The sequence below is a fragment of the Falco naumanni genome, chromosome 4, assembly GCF_017639655.2.
Source record: "Falco naumanni isolate bFalNau1 chromosome 4, bFalNau1.pat, whole genome shotgun sequence".
Lineage (NCBI taxonomy): Eukaryota > Metazoa > Chordata > Aves > Falconiformes > Falconidae > Falco > Falco naumanni.
Window position 1 is genome coordinate 97,082,536 of NC_054057.1, and position 23,499 is coordinate 97,106,034.

The 23,499-nt window shown below is 40.3% G+C and overlaps 1 protein-coding gene across 3 annotated transcripts in view; it reads right to left on the reverse strand.

Moving 5' to 3' along the window:
• Nucleotides 1-23,499, reverse strand: part of ATXN7 (ataxin 7) — an 89,678-nt gene that overhangs the window by 59,338 nt on the left and 6,841 nt on the right. Inside the window, exons 2-4 of one of the 3 annotated variants that reach the window (XM_040589812.1) lie at nucleotides 11,730-11,822; nucleotides 3,315-3,575; nucleotides 2,639-2,707 (exon numbers count right to left, since the gene is read on the reverse strand). In XM_040589812.1, the coding sequence (XP_040445746.1) occupies nucleotides 2,639-2,707; nucleotides 3,315-3,564 (319 nt within the window). In that variant the 5' untranslated portion in view covers nucleotides 3,565-3,575; nucleotides 11,730-11,822. Of the gene's footprint in view, nucleotides 1-2,638; nucleotides 2,708-3,314; nucleotides 3,576-3,708; nucleotides 4,013-11,729; nucleotides 11,823-23,499 lie in introns of those variants that run through there. The other 2 variants (XM_040589813.1, XM_040589811.1) reach the window with 2 other exon arrangements.

The window sequence follows — 23,499 nt, forward strand, 5'->3', positions numbered from 1 at the left end:
AGGTATTAAGGACCCATCAGGCTTGACAACCGCCAGCACGCTGAGAGAAGAGCTGCCTCATCAGCAAATAGGAAATGCCAGTGACAAAGGTGTGTCTGAAATCCTGCCTTTCTCCACAGCTTGCAAATGTTGTCCTGGAATTACACAGTTATTTCCTTTAAAAGAATAACTGGCAACATTCTTTTTCTTTACAGCATAACAGAAGGAGAAGCTGGTAACGTTAAGCCCCTTTATTACACTGCGTTACGACGACAGGAACACTCACTCTTCATTCAGGAGACCCTGACTCTACTGCTTGCGAGGCTGAAATCCACTTCTTGCCACCAGGCAGGCTGACAATGAAACTATTCCTATTAGAAGGTGCAGAGAAACAGCATGTGGGAAAGGAAACAACTACAACCCATAACCCAGTGGGTACACAGGCCAGCGGGAGCCTGACCTGAAAGCTGACAATCGTTAAATAAAGAAAATAGTCCTTGGTTTCAAACCCAACCTAAGAAGTGGGCTGTAAAGTCATGTTCTCTCCTTCGCTCCCTCTCCAGGCCATGAATATTTAATTCTTTTATGCAAACTGGAAGAGTTGCAATGCAAGGTTAAATTAGCCTAAATAACCTTGAAATCCTTTTGTGAAGTTGGGCCTCTGAGTCAACTCCCGATCTGCAGAGAAATAAGTTTCTTACACAACGAGTTCTGTTGTTAACCGTATTTAAAATACTGTGTGGTACCATGACAAAAATCTTGAAGTTAGAGTTGATTTGAGAAAATTTTTAACTTCGGTTCACTTTTCTGTGTTGAGATCCATGGTTTAGACAGTCCATTTATTTAATAAATGTTCCCCAATTTTGAAGGCAAAACTTCCTGGCAAAAGGAATCAGTTACAGTATTCTCAAAATTTTATTTGATAACACAACACATACCTATGGTGGCATGTTTTGCCGCTCCACTAGTTCTTTAAGTGCAAACTTAGTTAATACTATTTTTTCTTTTTCTTTCTTTTGCAGTAGGCTGAGCTCCCTACACACGAGCTACAGGTATACACAAGTCAGTGTCTCATTCATATGCCATAAAGCAATCAAAATAGACACACTAGTTCTGTCAGGTTTCCAGAAGTAAGTTTCACTTTTAATTGTCAAAGTGTATTATGAATTTCCTTCAACTCATAACCCTACAAATCAATCACATGGTTGGAGTCAGTGCAGAGAAGCTGTGTCTCAGTGGTCAGCCTATGCAAAACCAGTTTTATTATCATTCTCCAGAACAACAAAAAAGAAACATTATTCTTCACCCTGCCAGCTAATCTTTAAAATCTGGAAATGTTAGATGCTTGTATTTTAAGAGGTAGAAGTAAGAAAGAATGTTTGAAAATCCTTATTAGTGAAATCTTTACTAGGATAATGTGTATGCTTACTGTTACAAATGCTGGTTTAGTACTTGAATGATTTGCCTGTTCAGAAAAATACATTAAATATCCACCACAACTATTAGATTGGAACTCAGCAATGAAGTAATAAAGTGATTTTTCAAATGCCCAAGAACTTATACGTACACTTAGAAGATGGCAAAATTGCACAAGTGATTATGAACGCTGCAGGATAGCTGTCTACAACATCGTTCTTACAGGTCAGTAATCACTGACTGGTCCTAGAAATTGATTTTTTTTTCAAATTTTAGCACCACTAGGAATTCTACAATAAATCTACATTTTAATTTGGCCTCAATATGGATCACTGCCACCCAATCTTACAAGCCCATGCCACCTTGCCTTAGATTTCATACGCTGTTTGTAGGCTCACAAGTACAGAAGTGCTGAATCAGATCATCTCTTAAGGTCCCTAGCAAGTCCTGCCTTCTGTGGTTGTAAACCAAGTTTACAAACTCAGTCTTCCATTTCTAACACCATCAAATGAATGACTTGGGTCTAACTGATCCAGTATTTAAAATGAGATCTATTCTATGGCATCCTTCTCAGAAAGTCTGATGGAACCAGGCTAGTGCCATCAATATTAAGAAAGGTTTAGAATGTTTTGCTGCTACAACACAGCTGTTAAAGTGGGAGAGCAAATAAACAAAAAAGAAATTGAACATCACAACTCAGACTCATGGCTGTTTGTTGTCCACTCCCTGTTACAATGTTACCAATACGCTATAGCTTTCATTCATCACCTGCTTACAACTACTCTTGAAATGAACTGGGCCGTTAATGGGCTTTTGCTAATCACAGGTCAAAGGCCACTCTCATTTAGCAGTACACCAAGAAATAAACATAACACACTGACATGACAGAAAAAGGGATCAGTGTCAAATACCGACATGGATTATATTAAGGATCAAAATACTTTAGTTCAAGAGAAGATGTTATCAGCGCTGGTCACACAGCTTCCTTGGGACTATTTCCAGGCTAAAGAAACCCAGAGAAAATTGAACTAGAAAGACAGTAACCTATGCCCCTACCTTCTAGTTTTGAGATTACATATTAATAATAACGCTAACACCACCGCTCACTGACAGGCCGCAAGTCCCAAATGCAAAGCGACCAGACTGCAAGTTGCCTTTCTCTTTCCCTGCAGGTCCTTTCATAACTAGTTCCGAGCAGGAAAACTTCCCCGTGCACTTTTCTCCAGGAACGAATCGCACTCACCTTCTCGGCAAAGTCGCATCGCTTCTCGGTTTCTTCCGTATTCCTTGAAACTTTCTTCTAATGCTGTTCCTAAAACCAAAAAGCCACAAGGTCTCAGGGCGTGCCGATCTCGGGGCGCAGGGCGGGCTCCCCGCTGCTGACCCGTACCCACTGCCCCCCCGGGAACACGCCGGGACACCAGGGCCGGGCGGCGGCAGCCAAGGCAGGAGGCCGGGACCTGCCGGGCCGGCCCCGGCGCCGCTGTCAGCCCCGGGGCATGTGCCTCACCTGCGGCGGCGGCTCCCCCGCCCCGGCCCCGGCTGAATCGAGGGCAGGAGGTGCCGGCCTCCGGGGACTGCCTCCGAGCTGCCCGCACCGTGTCCCGGATTACAGGAACTGGGGCAGGCGCTGCCCGCTCCGCTCCCCAGCCCCCGGCCGCGGGCCGCCGCCGAGCCTCGTACCGGACATCGGACTCGGCCGCAGCGCCGGAGGGGGCGGGGGGATCGGACCCAACCGCCACCCAGGGCCCGGGACCCGCGGCGCCCTGCGGCCAGGCACCCTGCCGCGCCGTACCGGCGCCCCGCGGCCGCTCCAGCGGCAGGGGCCGCGCCCGGGGCACCTCCAGCCCCGCCGGGAGCAGGGGCCGGGCCGGCTGGCGGAGCGGGGGGGAAGGGGGGGGGCCGGGTCGGCCGCTCACCGTCGTTCCCGTGAAGTTTAGCAGCATCGACCCAGTGGCTCCAGGGCTGCCCCAGCATCGCCTCGGGGCTGGGCAGGGACCTGCGCTCCCCGACGGCCGCCATTGCCGCTGCGGTGGCGGCGGGGCCGGCGCCGCTCCCGCCTCCTCCGCCTCCGCCTCCTTGGCCGTGGCGGGGCCGCCGCTGCCGCTGCCTGGCCGCCGCCGCGCTGCGCTGCTCCCTCCTGACGTCACCCGCGGCCCGCGCCGACATTCTTTCCGCTGCTATAATGTAACGAGAAAAAGTCATCGGGCGCTTAAGGTGGCGCCGCGTTTTTAAGGCAGCGCCGCGGCGCTGTCAGCCCGCTCACTCTCCTCCCCGCGGGGAACCTGCGACCCTGGGGCGGCGTCCACTCACCTCTGCGGCGGCCCGGGGGGCAGCAGCCGGGTGCCCATTATTGTACGGGGAGCGCTCCCTTCCTCTTCACCGTGTAGGTGAGGCGCGTTTGTGTGTTTGCGCTAACAAAGCAGCGGAAGGGAGGGCGGAGGGGTGGCGGGGCGGGGAGGAGAGTAGGGCTACACCGCCCGCCAGGCGCTCCCCGGCTCCATGGGCCGCCTTTCTCTCTCCGCACCGCGGCCCGCGACCCTACAAAAACAACGGCCGCATCACAACCCCGCCTGGCACCCGCTGCCCCGCGAAGGGGGGCCGGGCCACCGACGCGCGCGGCGGGGCGGAGCTAAGCTTGCGCGCCCCGCCCCTGTCCTCCTCACCGGTCTACCTTAAACCCGGCGCCTCCTTAAACGCAGCGGCGAGCAGGAAACTCGCTCCGGGCGGGCGGCGTCCTTCCCCCCCAGCCCCCCCCCCCCCCCCCCCCCCTCCGGCACGGGAACGCCGGGGGGGCGGGGAGGGGGGGGCTGGACGACGACGCCCGCCCGGAGCGAGTTTCCTGCTCGCTGCTGCCCTCGTTACACTGGTAACCTGTCTCCCGGGGGGGGTGGGGGTGGCGCCTGGCACTGTTATTCCCCACTTCTTTTTAAACAACAGCTTTTTTGCTTTTTTTCTTTCTTCTTTTTTTTTTTTTTTTTTTAAATTCCCTAAACTTTGGGATGACGCTGAGCGGTGTTAAAAGCCAGGATTCAAGGATGCTTTCGTGCCTGCAAACTCCTAGTAACAAACATTAAGCTTTGCAAATTCGAGTTACTTCATTAAAAAATTCCAGGTTTAGAAGCCATTTATTACAGGGGTTTCTCTCCAATTCAATCTAAAACGCCCAAGTGCCAATGCAAGATAAACTCTCGGGCCATGATCTGCAAAGATTTCTGGCCACGCTTGATGCCACTGTCAGTAACAATATCCTGGGTGAACAGCTAAAAAAATACATACATCTGGCCTGCTGCTTCCTCTATAGGGGCTGAGCCCATGCGTAAGCTCGAGAGCAGGGGACTCTGCCATCAGTGGAACTGCTCACAGATCCCATACGTGTATTTGCAAAACTAGACAGCAGAAATCAAAACTGCAAATACATTTGTTTGGGATATGGTCCCAGTCCTGCAGGGGTGCATACGCATGCAGGCTCAGCTAGGGCTTCGGTATTTTCATTTGAAGTGTGGAACTACACAAGACATAGGTGTTTCTTTCCAAATTTATGCATATAAAAGATGTATAAATACAGGCTCATCAGACAACTGTCATATGGGATGGGATAGGTTGTAATTATAAGAATAGTTTCAGTGTTCCACCCAACTGATAATTTATGTCGCACTCAGAATGTACCTTGTAAAACTGTGGATCTAATACAGAAGAGCTAGTGAGATTTTTCTCTCCTCTTGATCACTGCAAGTCTAACTTAACTCCTTAATAAAAGGCAAACACTGTGAGATTTCGGTAAAGAGAGTGACAATGACTCCTACTGCAGACATCTGTAGCAGGATTAATTAACAAAGGCTATCAGCTTCTTGAGCTGCGCCCTGATCTTTCAGGCAGTTCTTTCAGACTTGCTCTTAACTGTACTGTAGCTTCCCAAAACAGTGAAATAACTCTTCATCTTAGTCTGAGCATGAGTAAAGGTCTTTATGGAACCAGAGTCTAAAGATGAATGATGAATAGAGGGCATTATAGCTGATTAATTATCAAATAGTACACTTTATAATACAGAAAACTACATACAATTAAAGCTAAGAACATCACTGGAAGAAAAATGGCAGGTGCTAAACCATTTCTGAACAGAAGCTGAGCTTTTTTTGTAGAGTAGAAGCCAGACAGGGGAAAAAAAATAAACCTATGACTGATTTCTTTCAAGCTTGGTTCTTCAAGTGCTCCTCAGTGTCTAACATAACATCCATAGCTGAATTCAGACTCCAGCCATAGGGTAAGGCAAGTTACAGACAAAACTATATTCTCTGTCAAATATTCCAGTTTCTATCACAAACTTAATTCATACAGCTCTCCTCTGTTCTGGAGAAAGCTGTCAGAAAGCTGCCTTGGCTGCACTTTGAAAAAGAATCCTCGATATGTCCGAGTGCCCATCAAATTCATAAAGGCTTTTTCTATTACTTATTTTACATAGATCATAAACCAAATACAGTGATGGGTGACCAAACAGAGCCATAGAACACCATCATCTACCTTTTAATAGCAACAGATTTTACTAGAGCGTACCAATTTAATGTTCACACATCACATGATTCTTTTCTTTAAACATTACTGATATAGGTATGTCAAATGACACTGAAGTAAAATGGCTTAATTTGGCAAAACGACATTGATTAGCTAACTACTTTAACAATCCAATATATTATCATTTTTTCAGTTTCTAAGATTGACACTCATCAAGTTACTCAAAGCATCTTTTGCCTTAGAAGTGCCAGTCAAACAGGTAAAGCACACATCACTGTTATTCATACAAATTTATTATCCCCTTTCTTGCTATTTCAAACTGGTTGTTGCATTTTTTCCCCCTTCCTCTTTCACAGCTTCTCTTCCGCCGCTCCACCCCACCCCCCCACCCCCCCCACCCCCCCCCCCCCATATATTCCTACTCAAGATCGAATTCTGCAGCCTGGGCCTCAGGCTGTCCTTTAGTAAACCTTCTCCCGCTAGTAAAGCATTTTCCCACCTCGCCGTGAATACATCAGTATTCCAGTAGAGGGAGGAAAGCGGCAGCAGAAAGATCGGTTCATCAGTTCAATGCACAAGACTGATTAGTCTGAGAGCAGGAATAGGGGCAGATGAAAAACTATTTTTACAAGGACTGGAAGTGCAGAAAATTTTCTTTTCCCACAAACTCACCAGGCTGAATATGTGTTTGGGGTTTTTTAAGCACACAAGTCCAATTATCTTATATTGTTTCCATAGTGCTATACATGAATGCATTGATGATTTTAGGGAAAACCCTGAAAATCCATCATGTTTGAAGGAGATCAGAATTGAGAATATGTGTAAAAAGCTGTAGACTTTGAGCAGAGGCAACTGTTAGAAATCTGAGACATCCAGGTTAGGAGTATGGTCCTCCGATTCCCCTGGCAATCAGCAGAGAGCCAGGGATGCTTCCGGGATCAGTTTGGTCCCTCCTGGTCCAGAGCACCTTTTGAAGAAGCCATTCTCTTCCCACTGACTGCCAAAGTAGTCAAGGATGACCATGCACATAAATTAGGCACCTAGAATTAAGTGGGATGAATCAGGTCAGGAGCGGGCAGAACACTCAAGTGTGGAAAGTACTGCCAATGCTCCTTTAAGAGAAGAAAAAGGTGCCCAGAAACACTACCAGTTCAAAGGTCTGAGGAAACAAAATAGCCCAAGAAATAGTATTGGGACTCAGAGAGTCTGAATAAACATAGACTGCTCATACATGTGAATGAAACAAGTAGTCAGGGAACAGACAGAAAAAACAAGGGAGGAGTTAAGCTCAGATAGAAAGTGGAGAAGGGAAGGGAAAACGTGAGGCAGGAAAACAGCAGAAAACAGTGGATAACATATGAAAAACAGCCAATAATGGGGTGAAGAAAGCATAAACAAAAAATACAACACAGCCTGCAAAAGCAAAGAAAGAAAGGAGTCAAGAAGAAACAACATATACAAGAAAGGAAAACTCACCCTTTTAAAGTCACTAAATAGATTTAGCAACATATTAAACATGGTTGGCGATGCTATGATCAAATGTGTGCCTACAAACAGCATGCAACTGCTTAAAGAGGATGCTTATTTTGTGGCATGACACTGCAGGCATTTTTTCACTTGTACCAGCAAGTTTCATTCTTTTGCCAGGTGGTCCGGGAAAGCCGATCAAACAGGGAACACCTACTTCAGCTGTTCAGTTAAGAATCTGTGAGACAGCCTCTATATAGGACCCGAGATATGATAACTCTTAACTGGAATGAAAAAGGAAGGATGAATCTGCAGCCAAGCTCTTTTAAGAACAGAAGTACAATGATATGATTCACGGATGATTTTCCACAATGGAAGTGAAAGGATGCAAGAACTGAAGTGTGAAGGGAGAGAGGGGGAGAACCTGTGAGGGTGTCACTTTATCAGTACTCAGAAGAAAAAAAAATAGTGAATTCACCAAAAAGTCTGTCAAAGAAAAGATTTAATGGGCATTATTGTATTAAAAGAAATCAAATAGTTAATTCTATCTTAAAAGATATGAAAGTACCAAGAACAGCTTAAAAACTAAAACCAAATATTATTAGTGAAGACTCGGTAGATGAGATTCAGCATGAAATGACAACTCAAGTAGCTGATAAGCTGAAGTGAAGTCCTGACCCTCCCCCGTCAGCTCCTGCTGACAGCAGTGGAACTGGGAGTACATTTTGTGCATTTTAAAACATCTCCCATACGACAAGTGTAAGAATATAGTTGGGTAAGTAGGGAAGCAAGAGAGAAAAAGTTCATATAAAACAGCTTATCCACATGATGAAAGAACTATCCAGCCATAACAAAACAGACCATTTCATTTTAAGCCCCACTACAGAAAAATAATAATGTATTAAGAAAAACACATTATCTGTAGTTCACTCTCACCTCCAGTGAAATCAAGCCACTTCTCCCTTTGCAACTATACACAGGACTGTGATCATGCAGAATAATGATCGTGACCAGCACACAATAAAAAATTATACAACAAACCATGGCAGTCTATTATCCTTTTTCCCACAGATCCTGGGAACAGGTTGATGTGTGTAATTTTATTTATGAGCAACGCTTCAAAGGGAGAGATGAAGATGCTCAGAAGTACTGGAATACAGCTACTTTAAACACTGGAATATGAAATTATTGTGGAGACCTACTATAAACCACCTGTACCAAGGGAAAGAACAATATTGTTACGAGTAGAAGACTAACTTAAAAGTATCCTTTTCTGAGGAGAAAGAGGCTAATAAATGTAGGTAAATCTGCAAAGAATTCTGCATTCAGATGAGAATGCAATAGGTACCCCATCCATTTATCCAAACATCACAATGACTATTACTGAAGATAATATAACATTTTTACACCCAAATTATAAGCCAATTGCCATGTGTTAATAAAATACACAGTATCTAGCAAAACACTGCAAAACACTGCAACCACTTCCTTCTTTACTTAACTATAAAATGTGTCTTAAATGCAAATCAAAATTCTGTTAGAATTGATGACAAAGCGATCTAAATCTGAATAAGGAGCATAAGGAACACAGTAACACAGATCTTTGCCTTGCTTAGATGTCACTAAATATGCCAATTCTTGAAGAGAGTTTTACAAAGAAAATGCTGAATAGTGACACAAAGTTTTCAAGGGTTAAAGATAAGTAGGTAAAACTACACAAAAGCCATGCAGTTAATTATTTGGAAATCAAACTGATGTTTATTAATTTTACCTAAGGTATTGAAATCACCCCTAGAATTTGGAAAATGATTAAACAGTTTCAGCAACCTAAGCAAGCAGATGAATCATTTTAATCAGAGGAATCAGAAATGGGCATGACCTTTTAAATTCTTATTTATACACAGAGAATACAATATTAGAATTTAGAATAATTAAAATACACAGCTATTCAAGTCAATTGCAACAAAACATTAGTGCTGAATTTCTATTTATTGAAATCAAAGTACTTAATGGGAACAGTTTGCTATCAACACTCTTCTGATGGAATTGAACTACCACGCGAGGTTTCATAACCCTGCCTGGTTTCTTGCCAGTTTGTCTCCACGGCTCCTTGGCAATTCACTGAGGCAGGACTCAAGAGTTACTTGAGACCACAATGATTCCTACCTATGATGTGAAGCTGCCTGAGTCCTTATACTCTCAGAAGTTTGACGTGCTGATTAACATCAGATCAAGGATCCTGAGAACTCTGGCATAAGGAAATTTAAATTTATACCATTCTTCTCACATGTGATAGCTGCTTGCTGATGCTACCTGCACTGACCACATGCTTAGCAAGTTAGCAACAAAATATCATGTAAATTGGACATGGATAGGTCTATGGGACTTGACAGGATGCATGCAAGCGTGCTAAGAGCGTTAGTTTGAAAGGTTACGAATGCACACCATGAGATTTCTGGCAAACTGGCTAAACTGCTGCGCTCAAAGGGTGGTAAAGGTTCAAAACCAAACTGGTGATCAGTCACAAATAGAGTTCCTTGGGAGCCAATACTGGGCTCAGTCCTATTCAGTATCCCTAGAAATGACCTGGATAATGGGAGTAAATGCATCCTCTCCGAGTCTGCAGATGACACAAAACTTGGAAGACTGGTAGATACACCTGAAGGAAGCATCACTATGTACAGAGACTGTGACAGTCTGGAGGACTGGGCCAGTTCAAGAGACCCATTAAAAAACTGGACAGGGTCCAGCAGACCACCTACAGAATTATTAAAAGGCTGGAAACCTTACTGAAGAAATAGAAAGGAACTGGGTTTGTTTGGCCTAAAGAAAGGAAGGCTCAGGTGGGATGTAATCACAGTTTTCCAATAAGTAAAAGATAATTATAGAGAAGATGGAGGTACTCCCTTCACAAGAAACACAGTGCCAAGGCAAGAGGCAACAGGCATAAGTTGCTTCAGAAGTTCTGTCTGGATACAAGAAAAGAATATTCACTGTACAAACAATTAAATATTGGAACAGCTTGTCCAGAGAAATGATAGACTTGCCCTTGCTGGAAATATTTAACACTTGGCTTGACCAGGCCTTGAATAACCTGCTTTCAACAGAAGGTTGGACCAGATGACATCCAGAGGATTCTTACAATCTAGACCTTCCTATGATTATATGAAAATCTGATAGATGTTGTGGCCCTATTTAGTGATGAGGAGCAAGGACACAGATGAGAACAATGCCAGTTTTTGCAGCTCCAGGGCCTCTGGTTCACTAACATAGCCACCTCTCAGGCTGCTGGAAAAATCTAAGGAAGCATTTTGTTATAGAAACTTCAGATATTACAGCTTCAAATGTTACATATTGCAAGAGCCACACCACAACAAACATTTGTCACTCTTCTTGAGCCCAGGTTAACTCTGCCACTTAAGTAAGTTCTGCAGACCAGCTCAATGCTAATTGTGATGGCCCTTTCCGCTGCAATCTGTTTGTAAATCCATTAAAAGATCATTTGCACAGCAAACACTAGCAAGGCTATGACAGACTGCATTCTTCAAGTCTGTGCATAAGAAAAACGTAAACTTAGAGTGAAGTCTTTCATGATGCCAAACAGAAATATACAAAATAGTGAAATGCATGTGATGATAAAGAGTAGAGACAAATGTGAGAGAAACAGAGAAAGAAACAGCATCTGTTTCAATGAATTAGCAGTACCTGATAAAATAATCTGCACTAGCAGATGTTTAGCCAAAATTTCAATTTATCATCATAATTTTCTCTTTTTGCTAACGTTCTGCCAGGAACACTAGTCATGGAGAATAACCCCACTGTGTTAGGCAACTATACAGTCCTTGCCCTAGTTTACAATTCTACTTTCTGAACTTGTAAGATAACAAAACTGATGCAGTGATAGGCTACAGTACATACCAGAGCCTAACAGCCTTCCAGATGCCTTAAAGTATCATGGAAACGCGGAAATAGAAAAAAAAAATATTCAGAAAAAGGATTTTACTTCTTCTAAAATATAATGAATAAATTAAAAATATTGCCTGTCTGCCACATCTTACTTGTTCAAATCACTTCATCTACGTGATTGAGAGACACAATCCAGCTTACTCTAAGTTTGACTATTCCATGCATTGAACTCCCTTTAGGTTGATTTTAAAGTTGCTTTATTTCCTACTGAAACATATATTAAACACCTGCATTTAAGAAAAAAAAAAAAACAGCTCTCCCCACTGCATCTGGTAACACTTCAGACTGGCTTTGTAGCCCTGCTAATATCCTGTTCTCCATACTTCTCACATGTAAAGTACGTGAATATTATGCTTAAGGAAAATATTTGGGTAAGCATGTCACAGTACCTTGAAAGTATGGTGAATCGCTGGGTTGATTTATCAATTGATCTTCATCTGTTCAGATTTTGGAAGCTTTGTCTAACTTGTACCTGATTAATTCTGAAAGAAAACAAAAAGAGTATAGCAGTAAGACATTTGAAACCTTATCTCCATTTCATAACTATAGAGGTATCTATTTAAAAACTAAGATGAAGCATTTTATCAATTTTACAAATACAGTTTCTGCAACGGATTTAAAATTGAAAGGTAAGCTGGGAGCTGTTATGCACTTATGTACAGAGCAGCTCTTTAAATGGCAGCCTGACATTACCAGAAAGGTATGCATTGGATGAAATCTCAATCTTCAGCCCAGTTACTACACTTACATTGACTATTACTGACCAGATTTCCAAGCAGACAGTTGTGTCTGTATCACAAGCTGGTAACACGACAGCGCTGGATTTTCTACACAGGATTTTTCTAGAATATAGCACGACTCCAACAACAGGGGCTCTCGTACGCAGTCATTGACATTTTTACCACCATGTCATAGAACGCAGATAGCTAAAAATGATCCCTCACGTAATAGTCGTTAGGGACTATTACTGTATTGCTAATGAAGAATTTAACAAACATCAGAGAGATGTACAGATTGAGGCCTTTCCCACAAAAGGAACTTTTATCATCTCAAGCTCAGGTTTTTAAAATCCTTTCATTCAATACTTATACACTTAGTGTTCATATAAACCAAATTAAAGCCTAGCTTGCTTTGGTTTAGCATAAATCAATGCCTAATTGGTTAAAGGTAAACCAAAGCCCTGTTAAAACTTTAAAAAATTTTCAACATCCTTCTGCACAGGTTATATTAAAGATCAAATAATTGCTTTTTATAAATGCATTGAAATTAAAACTGGTGGGGGTTTTGGATCTACTTAAAAGTCATGTACATAGATATAAATAAGCCAATCTAGCACTGGGACCGGATGACACTTCAGAGAAAACTATTTTTTTACCCTCCAAGGATTAAAGTCCAGACAAGAGGAATGCAGTCCAAGAGGGCACCCAAGTCATCCCTCAAGACTGCAGGGCTCTGCCCCAGTGGAAGGTGCAGAACGAAGCTTTTCCTGACTTCTGCTGCTCCTCTGGGAAGCTGTCAGCAAACTGAGTTCATGTCTTTAGTCTTCCGCGCAGAAGATAACCCCCTTTTTTTTCTTTTCTTTTAAACTGCAGCTTAGCAGCTGACACTATCTTGGCTGACATCACCTACAGATATATTTACTATTTCTAAGCTTTAATCTGCTCAGTGACATACCTGATCCTAAGAAGCACATCCAAAATTAATTAGATTCTAGTTACTCCATAAAATACAAACTTTTCTTGTCTTCAGTGGGCAGTACCTGAGAGCAAGTCCAGTATTATTTTCTCTCTCCTCTGCAGTCATTGTTCTGCTTTACAGTTAATAAAACTGATCATTAACAAATTTCTGCACTAGTGGACATCTCAGAAAACATTGTATTTCCTTGTTACACATACAAATCTCATTGAATATTACAGTATAAAACCTTCTCTTCAACTCCTGCTGCTGCTCACCGGGAAAGGCAATGCAGTGTGTGTCAAAAATTCTTTTTCTCCTTCATTCATTTGGGACAGGAGACTTTGAATTCAGATGGACCATCCCCTTCACAGAACATTCAATGTTTAGCCTCAAAATCCCAATCCCTTCAAGAATATGACCTCCCTGCTGTAGAAGAAACTCCGTCCTTCACATCTATCCCAGTTTCTTTAGGGGATATGAGAGCCCTGCATGCAAAATGCTTTCTTTTATCCTCATGTAAATATTATTTGTTACACAAAAGGCAAGTTGCATTGTTTCATACAAAAATGAAAACAAAAACTACCCATAAAACAGAAGACTTCTCCAAAGACTTAAAAATCTAGAAAAAGGGCAATAAGTGGTAAGTACAAGAAAATGGACCAAATGAAGGTGAACAAAGGATCAGCAAAAATTTTACTCATATAGATGAGAGAACAGAGCATACTATGTCACCACCTGTGAATTTTGCTGTAGGGATTACATCTGGAGTTGAGTTTGAAGGAAGTGAAGAAAGTAAGTTTCAAAAGAGTAAAATGACAGCTTAACAACCCTTTAAAGAGAACTCTTTCTCTGGATAATGGGTGGCAAAGAACAGGAATGATTCTTGCTGAGAATTTACAGCAGGTCAATTACAACCAGAACTGTCATGCAAGGAAGAGATGGGATGATTGAGAGTAAGCCGGGAGGAGCTCTCTCTCCAGAAGGCAAGCACTTTGGCACCCTGGAAAAGGCAGAGCTAGTTCAACGATGGAAAGATGACAAAAATAGCCAAAACAGCAATCCAAGAAAATTGAAAAAGGCCTGCATTTTCAAACCAGCGAAGCACACTTAGCTTTATGTCATTCTTGATGCCTGACTGTCAAAGAAACAGTTGCAAATGCTATGTAATACTTTGAGAAGTTACTCATACACAAGACAGGAAACCACAGCCTGGCAGAGCAAAAGCTATATCCCAGTCAAAATTGTTTCTACATAGACGTACCTAATAAAGGCATAGTTACAATGACTAATGTGTATTATCTTTAAGGGGAAGCATATTCACATGAAAATTGTAATTGCAAATCAACGTATTAAAAATGTACATGTATGTGATTAATAATCCCTAACTTTTAAAACTGATTAGTATCAAAACTAATGTCTGAGCTATCCAAACTCATTTAACTCTTTCTCTTTTCAGCTGTCAGAAGAACACACCAAAGAACGTGCCTAAATCTTGGAACATTCTTTCTCCTTTATTAGCTACTAAATACCCAGATTTAAGACAAAATACAATGTCTACATTTACATAAACAAAGATTTGGACATGCCAGGTACAATCACCCCGATACTGGGCTTCACTTAGACATCTTATAGTTATGGGGATAACCTAATGAGGTCTTATTCTGCTCCTTGGAAAAATGGTTGCAGGAGGTGTGTGTTGAAAGAACACAAGCTGGCCAGCCAAAGGCTGGGTGCTGCTGTAATGGCTAGGTAGTAGCTCAAGAGTAAATCAGAGCCATTCTCAGGTTAATCTCATGTGTGTTGGAGACTGACTCGGGAGCCCCCAGCTAGAGGATCTCAGGGGGTCAAAGATGGTATAAGAACTGTATGCTCTAGAATTAGATAACTGGCCCTCCTATTCCCTTCAGGAGACACAATTCTTTGCATCTTCGCAGATTAAAAAGTAAGTACAAGCTACAAGCTTCACATAGAGATTAGATAGCAAACTTCTGTAAATACCAACTACAAAACTGCAGCATCTCAAGATTTCATACAGTTCCTAAGCATACCAACATAAAATATTTCTCAGCATTACCTAAATATTTACTATTACTCGTGCAAACACAACTGCAACAGACTATTGGGTGCAAAATATAACAATGATACAAGTTAGCCTGAAATTATTTCAAACATGCATAGGTATCTTCATAGATAATGAGAAGGGTCAAACATAAATAACTAATATGTTAGTTACTACCTAACTAATCTCTTAGTCAATGTAGAAGCAAAACCACCTTTCAGATAATCCCAAATAAACTGATAAAAACTGCAAAGCAAATACACACAGCAAAGTGCAATTGAGGGGTCTTAACTTTGACTAGTCATTTCCCCTCATCTAATGGCAACAGGAAAAGATTTGCATTCATCATTTTGCTCAAGAAACCATGTAATCGCTAATGTTAGTTTTCCAACAATGTCTTTTAACTTTGAAGTCTTCTTTAGCAATAAGATTAACAAAGTCATAAGAAGCCTTTGCATATTGCATTTCAACTGCTTAAGTACAACCACACAAAGCATAGAACAGAAACGTTAAAAAAATTGCTTTCAGAAATAATGACGGGTATTCTGTAAGTGAGTATCTTGTCTTATATTTCAAAACACCTGCAACTTGCAGTGTGATTTATACCACCATTTGAAAGTCCAATCCTTAAACCACGTTAACTTACTGCAGCAAAGTAAGATAAATAAGGACAGTTGAAATTATATTTACACATTTCTCTAAAAATGGTATTTATATACATCTGTAGAGAAGAAAAGGTATGTTCTGCATTTTATGCCAAGGAATATTTCATACCAATTACAACTTGTATTACATCAGAAACACAAACAATAAAAGACTGGTAGCAAGCAATAAGCCATTGGACATCAGGTTTTTCTGTTTTTTTAAATAAATAAAATCCTGATTGGCTTATTTAAAAGGGTGCATGAAGTAAAACAGTAATGCTAAAAAAGAATATACAAATGTATAATATAAACATACTCTTCAAGACAGAAAGGCACAGCTAATCAAAACAATGCAGAGTACATGATTAACACGATTTACAAAATTTATTACTGAGCTTCTCTGTTAAAAGGTAATATTATTCAAACTACACTATCACAGTTATTGCAGATTAGATTTCAAATTAGCTCCTCATGTATATCATTATTGTGAGTGGTTGCATTTTATCCGTTTAATTTTAAATTACTGCAGGCAGATGAAAGTCATCTTAAAATCTGACTCATAATTTAGGTACCATACCACTAACCTTAACAGAGATGCTGGTTCCTACACAGGTACAACACTATTCTCAATGTAAACAAAGGACACTGGCATGCACCCCAGGCTAAGGATGTCAGCATTTTTCAAACACCTTTCTGACTGTTCCATTTTATGGTGATGCAATATGACCTACATTTTCAACGGCCAAAGAGAGACAGAGAGATAGAAAGGGAGGAGATAGAGAAAAGAAAGACAGACAGACCTTTGCTGCCCTTATCCTCCATTAACTACAGCTTTAACTGTCCCTCATGGGGATGGTAATCAGCAAGAATAAAAGCAGAATAACCTTATCATAAATTCTGAATGAGAAGCTGAAAGATAGGCTGGCATAAGAAATAGCAAAATTTTTTTCTAAAACCCTGTGAACAAGTACACAGTAATATCCTCAACAGGGAAGAACAGTAGAATCAATAATTTTATAATCAGTTGCCAGTACAAAGCTGTCTGTAATACAGATGCTTATTTTACCACCTTGTATTTCCCATCATGTTCCTAACGCTCCGTTTCTATGTATTCCCTTTAGATCTCAAAACGAAATACAAAATAATTCACATTGTTATCACCATTTTTACAGCCAGACAAATTGAGGAAGGAGGAGTGATTTGCCCACCGTTACCTACCAGGCTCAAGGCAGGGCTGGGAACAGAAAGCATCACTCTTCATTATCTCTGTACCGTGCAATCTATTAGGGCCTGTGGTACCTGTCATCCTAATATATAATCTTGACATAATACCAGAATTATCTCTACCTTGTCTTTCTTGCACATGAACTTCACACAGAAAACTGTCCCTCACAAACGACAGTCCACATTTCTCAAGCTGGCTCTGGAAATGTACTTGACTATGAATTGTAAAACTTGGCATAAAATGTCAATGGTATTTTTCATTATAAATATGTAAAAATAAAGATCTAATTAAAGCTTTGGTTACTTTTTTCATTCTTCTGCAACTAAAGCAGCCACCCTTTCAAAAACTGTTAGTTTTCCACACTTAAACTAGTACATTAAGAAATTAAAAGCTTGTTGCTAGGATTGTATTAAGCAAAAATCAAGATCTGATTTTCAGTTACTATTTCCTAGTGCAAAAGATGTCCTGCAGAACATTTGCAAAGGGCTTACAGGATCACAGTCCCTTTACTAATGCTGGTAGTTATTACAACACGCAGTGTAACAGTAAATCATCTTCTTATTATTGAAACTGAAGGCCAAAACTTGATCTTAAGTATACCTCTGCAAATCCAGAATGGCTCCAGTGCTTTCCAAAGAGTTTCTTGGGACTTGCACATACATAAACAAGACCGTAATTTGGCACTGTGTTTGAAACCAGAGATCAATAAAATACATAGATTAATTCCTGGTTTTGAACTGTATTTATTATAACAATAGCTTTCTTATCAAGCAGTACTCATCTTAAGAAGTGCAATCATTGCTACACAGTAAGTGCTGAGAAATTGCTGTTCATTTGCCTGAGTGCTGCTGCCTTTTCTAACTGAAATATTACATCAAACTGTGCAGTAGTGACCAGTTAGGAAAGCAAACAGCACCTATATAAAGAAAGGGAGAGAAAAAGCTTAAAAGCCCATCCTACTTGATAGAGAAGAAACAGAGTGGAGAGTCAAAAGACACGCTGCTAACAGATCCGAAGGAATGACCTGTAAAATCATGGGAAGTAGTTTGGAAATTAAAAGAGAGGATGGACACTGCAAAGGAAGGACTGGGGGGGGGGGGGGGGGGGGGGGGGGGGGCGCGACACGGGGTTGGCGGAAGACACACGGTCTTAAGCAAAAAGAGAACTATTTCTCCAACAATACATGCCCATGAGACTGTGAGGAAATCCTCATTCAATTAAACAAGATTACAATCACACATTCCTCCACTCCTATTATCGCTGGTTGCACCTTGGTCAATCTATTTTACTCTTTGACACTGAATCTAGAGGGAAAATGGTATTTCTTCCACTATAAACAAATTTATTTCTGTTAATCTAGGACAAGAGTCTTGCTGATATAAAAACCCTCTTAACTACTGTCAGCATTACTAAACTTTCTTTTGTGAATGTTTCGCTGCAACATTTTCTCAGTTTCTCTTATTTTTTGCCTTTTTTTCCCCTTTCTTCATAATATCTCTGTTGCAGTTCAGAAGGGAGAGAGGCTGAGGTGACACTTTTATTGCTGTCCAACACCATAAAAATTCCAGCTAGAGAAGCCAACTAGAAGTGCAGAGACTTGCAGAGTCCAAGCCAAACAACCCAGAACGACTTTTTCCTTTGCCTACCAGTGACTGCCACCTAGAGTCAGAGCACGCTGCCTCACATGAAACACAGGACTGGGAACAAGGAGAAAAACGTTGGAGCAATGAGAGAAATGTTAATCCCATTCAAAAAAACCAAGAACTCACACTCCAGAAAGTTACAACTAGCTTAAAAAATGAAATTATTTCGGTTTCTCTTCTTAGCACGGCTTCTGACTAATGAGCATTTGACCGATGCCTCTCCAAAACCTGCAATTGCATTTTGTAACAAATGGTTCAGTTGTACATGTGGAGAAAATATATATAAAATATCACTATACCGCTTTTCAAGTAAATCCTGTGTTTCATATTGTTTTGTAAGAAATATGCTAGGCTATGCTAAGAAATTGAATACAAAATTTCGTCATTAGCTGAAGATGGTCACCTTTCAAAAATTACCTGTGTAAAAATGCTGACAAAGCTTTAACATTCATGACATTAGTGATACTAATGAGATGAAAGACGTTTTTCTTGTGGCATGAAACTTAATTTTAAAACCTTAACATTTTCATTTTAAGAAACACATTCATACTGACTCAAACATACTAGTGGCTTAAATGTCTACAAAAGCCCACCCAAGCCAACACCACTTCTTACACACTGTAAATTTGACACATCTTTATATACTATATTAATTCACAGCTGTTTTTTATACTATGTAAAAATCAAATCTTTCTCTTACTACTACTTATGCAGCTATTAACAGGGTACTCAATACCAAGCATTAATCAACCACCAGATACTCCTTAACTGAATAAAAGGATTTTTTTTTTTGTTATTATTTACCCGGAGAATATAATAATTTGCATTTTAACATATTCCCAGTAGCAGTTACCTTCTCTGCAAACCATGCACAGATATGAAACCACAGCTGTGTAAATTTAGCTTTTGAAATAGCTTTAGCTATTGAAATAATTTATTAGCTATGGCTAATAATGTCTTGTGAAGAAATCAGTTCTCCAGTTTCCTTACTCTTCTGCTCACGGTCAAGATGACTGGTAATGAAGCATTACCAAAACACAAGATTTCTTCTCACGTTTATCATTGCAACAGACACACAACCTCCAGGTCAGACAGTACATGTCCTTTTACTGCTTGTCCCACTAAGAAATTAATTTTTTCTAAGGGGATAACATTCACAGATAAAATGAAATCAAGTGGGATTACAAAACTTGCTGTTGAACATGGCTACCTGCATATGAACCAAATGTCAAGTTGTAGTCTATTGAAATCAGCAGTTTCTGCCTCATGCATGCATGCAGCCAGCTGGAGCAATTGCTCATTCTGATCCATACTTGGGCCACACTTTCCCACAAGGCACTCCATGAATCCTCTTAAGTCTTTCCAAGCAGATTAACAATTCTGTAACTGGCCTGGATGCAACATCACAGCAAATAAGAGTATTTAAACAGGAGGATGACAGGTACTCGCTATAGCATTGTCCTGGGGGATAATAACATGCAAGAAACACACCACCAAAAATCAAACCCATTGAAAAACATAAGCTTTTGTTGACAACTACCATAGCCTTTCTTACAGATTTAACAAATTCCAGTTAAAATAGAACTGCTAAACAGGTTAGAGACACGGAAAATAGGTTTCAGCATGTATCACTTATGTACTCTGATCTTATTAAAATCTGTGCAATGTGTAATTAGACATCTGTTAACCAAAGTAGAGATGGAAGGAACCTCCAAAGGCCAGACAGTCCATCACTTGTCCCCAGGGCATGATAACTGAACTATCTGGTGGGAACAATACAGGTAATCCAACCTGTTCTTAAAAGACCTTGGGCAATGGAAGCACCGTTGTCCCCACAGGTGATTATTCTAACCTTTCAATACTTCCACTAGAGAACTGTGTTTGTCCATGCTGAATCTTCATTGCTGCAATTTGATCTGTTTTTTTCCCCTACTTGCCATGAGCCTCCCCCACCGCCCGGAAGCAGCTTTGCAAGCTCTTCAATAGACCTGCCTCCTCACTCTCTCAGTCCCTTCTTACTAAGCTAAGGAATTGCATTGTTTTGGTACTTGGTTATACATCACGGTTTTCAGATCTTTCAGCAATTGCGCTGACATCTACACACTTCCTCTTTCCTAATTTCATTCAATACAGACCCTGTTGTCCTGCATGCGTGCTGTTAATACTTTATTTCAAAACTAAAGCAGACCAAGCAGTCTGATTTTCACAAACTTGGGATCCTTAGTAATGTACAATTTTTTTTTGTCTAAGAAAGTTTAGGAAGTTCAGCATGGCCACAGTAGGCACTCCTTCACTACACAGTGTTTTGTAATTACAAATAAACCAAAAAAAAGTATACGAGATATTGCTATCACATTAAAAATTCAAGCCATGTTCCTGAGATAATAAAATGTCACTATTATGGTGTAAGTACAAATAGAAAAAAGAGGTTGGCCCCAATGCCCTGCAGTAAAACTCTGCACTTTCCTGTTCATATCAGAGATGGTGCACAAAGAAGAGCTGCTCAAGAACTAGGAACAGAAAAATACTCACCAAATGGCAAGAAAAACAAAGAGTCAAAAATTAATCTGAAAGTATCAAAGTAAATCTTTGCAAAATATGACCACATACAAGTAAGTTTTTTCTTTTATATATCCTCCAATATATATTCATGTGCATAAACTCTCAACAGTTACATTTTCTATTTTTGAAGTATTTGTATTTCTAAAGCAAATTTTACCCTTAAACTCTGATAACAACAGACAACGGTATCACAGTCTCAACATTCTTCTTGATGAAGACACTTGCCTGGGAAGATTTTTGACTTGATGTCTATTGATTTTTGGCAAAAGAGACCACAGAACTTCCAGTGACTCTTTCCTCCTTTCTTACTAAAAGGTATAATGGAGCCTAGCGAAGCCTAGGCCCTGCTGACAATTGGATTAGCAGAAATTATTCTTCTTTAACTACAGTGACACATAGTTAAGATAAGATTTTTCCATTTCAAAATTCACATTTTGATGTGAATTACTGTAATACATCTCTCAACCACAACAAACAGTCCTGTACCCTACCCATACCTACTAGAAGCTGTCTTGTGCTAGAGCTACCCATTTCTTTTTTTTCCCCAAGCAATAGCAGTATTGCGGCTGCTGAAAAGACACCACCTGCACAGAAGCTAACAGAGAACAACTGCTTAGTTAAAGACAACTATACTTGCCGAATAAGTTTAAGAGGCCTCTTCAGGGGAGCAACACATTCCCTTAGCACCCACCACCACAGAAGAGCAACAAGAAGAATCACCACCAGAAAAAAAGACACAGAATAGCAATTACACTTGCTGCTACTAGCAGAAAGAAAAGAAAATGTAGGTTGCAAAATGGCTGTCTTAGAGTCGTAACTCTGTGCCAAATTTAGTAAGCCAGTCCTAGAAAGACACGATGGGGAACAGACTCTATAAAGAGGCAATTACAAATAAATGTTCGATAAGAATAACCTAGTAATTAGGAAACTTGTTACCTGCATTATCGTCATATTACCAGTCTACACCAACATTTGACAGGGCTAGTAAAGTTCAAAATCCTTTCAAGAGCTTGCACGACCAGGACAGACTTCATTAACATAAACATTTGAAAATAGCAGCTCTTGAGCTATTTCCTTCCATTTGTTTGATGACAAACTACAGTTACAGTCAGTTGCTCCTGTTTGTGCAAGTCTTTCACATAACATAACAGGAAAGAAAAGCTCTACCAGAAAACCTGACTGTAAATACCCTCCTATTCCAATCTGGACAAAGTGGTTGCAGCTCAAATGCAATTTAGGTACTTTTTAAAATAAATTTCAAATTCATGACTTTAAAAAAAAAAAATTTACCATGTGATTTATGTTAATATACATGCACACAATTTTACTTCACAATATCTTATTGTTCAACACCATCCTAACTTTACACACATATATATACACACACCCCCCACAAACCACAAGCAGGTCTCAAAAAATGAAAAAAAAACCCCAAACTGTAACTGCCAAAGCAAGGCTGGAATGAAACTGAAGTGAAAATATTTACAATGAACCACAAAATCACAGGTGCATGCTTGCAGTCATCATTAGCATGGCTTTGTTTTACTCCCCTCTCTTACAAGTCAATCTTCATTAATTTAAGTTATAAAATCCAATTTATCTGCCTTGCCTCTTTGATTAGTTCAATTCTCTCCATGTATAATCAACATTTAGATTTTTATTAAAACAAAGACAAAAGGCAGAGGACCAAAAAGAACTCCTTGTCGTTTTCAAACATTCTGCACTAAGGTTTTGCAAAAGAAAAAACAACAAGCAAACCCAAATGCTTGTTTATACCAAGCCTCTACTAAAACATTATTATAAGAAAAGTTACCTTGGGAGTTTTGTAAATACTATTAAAAGAAGTAACATTTTGGGCTTATTGTTTTGAGCACACATATAAGCACTTTCGTATCTCAACTGAAAATCTACATGTATATATAAATACATATGCATATACACACACTTCATAGATAATGTATTTAGTGTAGAATTTCTCTTTTTCCCAATGTTTGACATTAATTTTTCTATTTAACTTTTGCAACTCACCAAAAGAGTTTATGAAGCAAATTATTTTATTCCACAATTTGATTTTTTTTCTCTTTGCCTATGCTTTTCTCCCTGCTTGCAAATAAAATTTGGAAATCACCAGGAAGGCACTCATACATCTTTGAACATAATCTGATCTGCAATGCAAAAATTATCTTCCATGTTCTTCTCTTGCACTTCTGAAACTACTAGTTTGCTTTTATGGATTATTTCCTTAGTCCTCAGTCATCTAAAATCTTCTGTGTTGGGCTACACCACCGTGTTCTGTCTATTTTTCTGACAGCAACACTACCTCTTACTAGTCAACAGCCTAGTGATTAG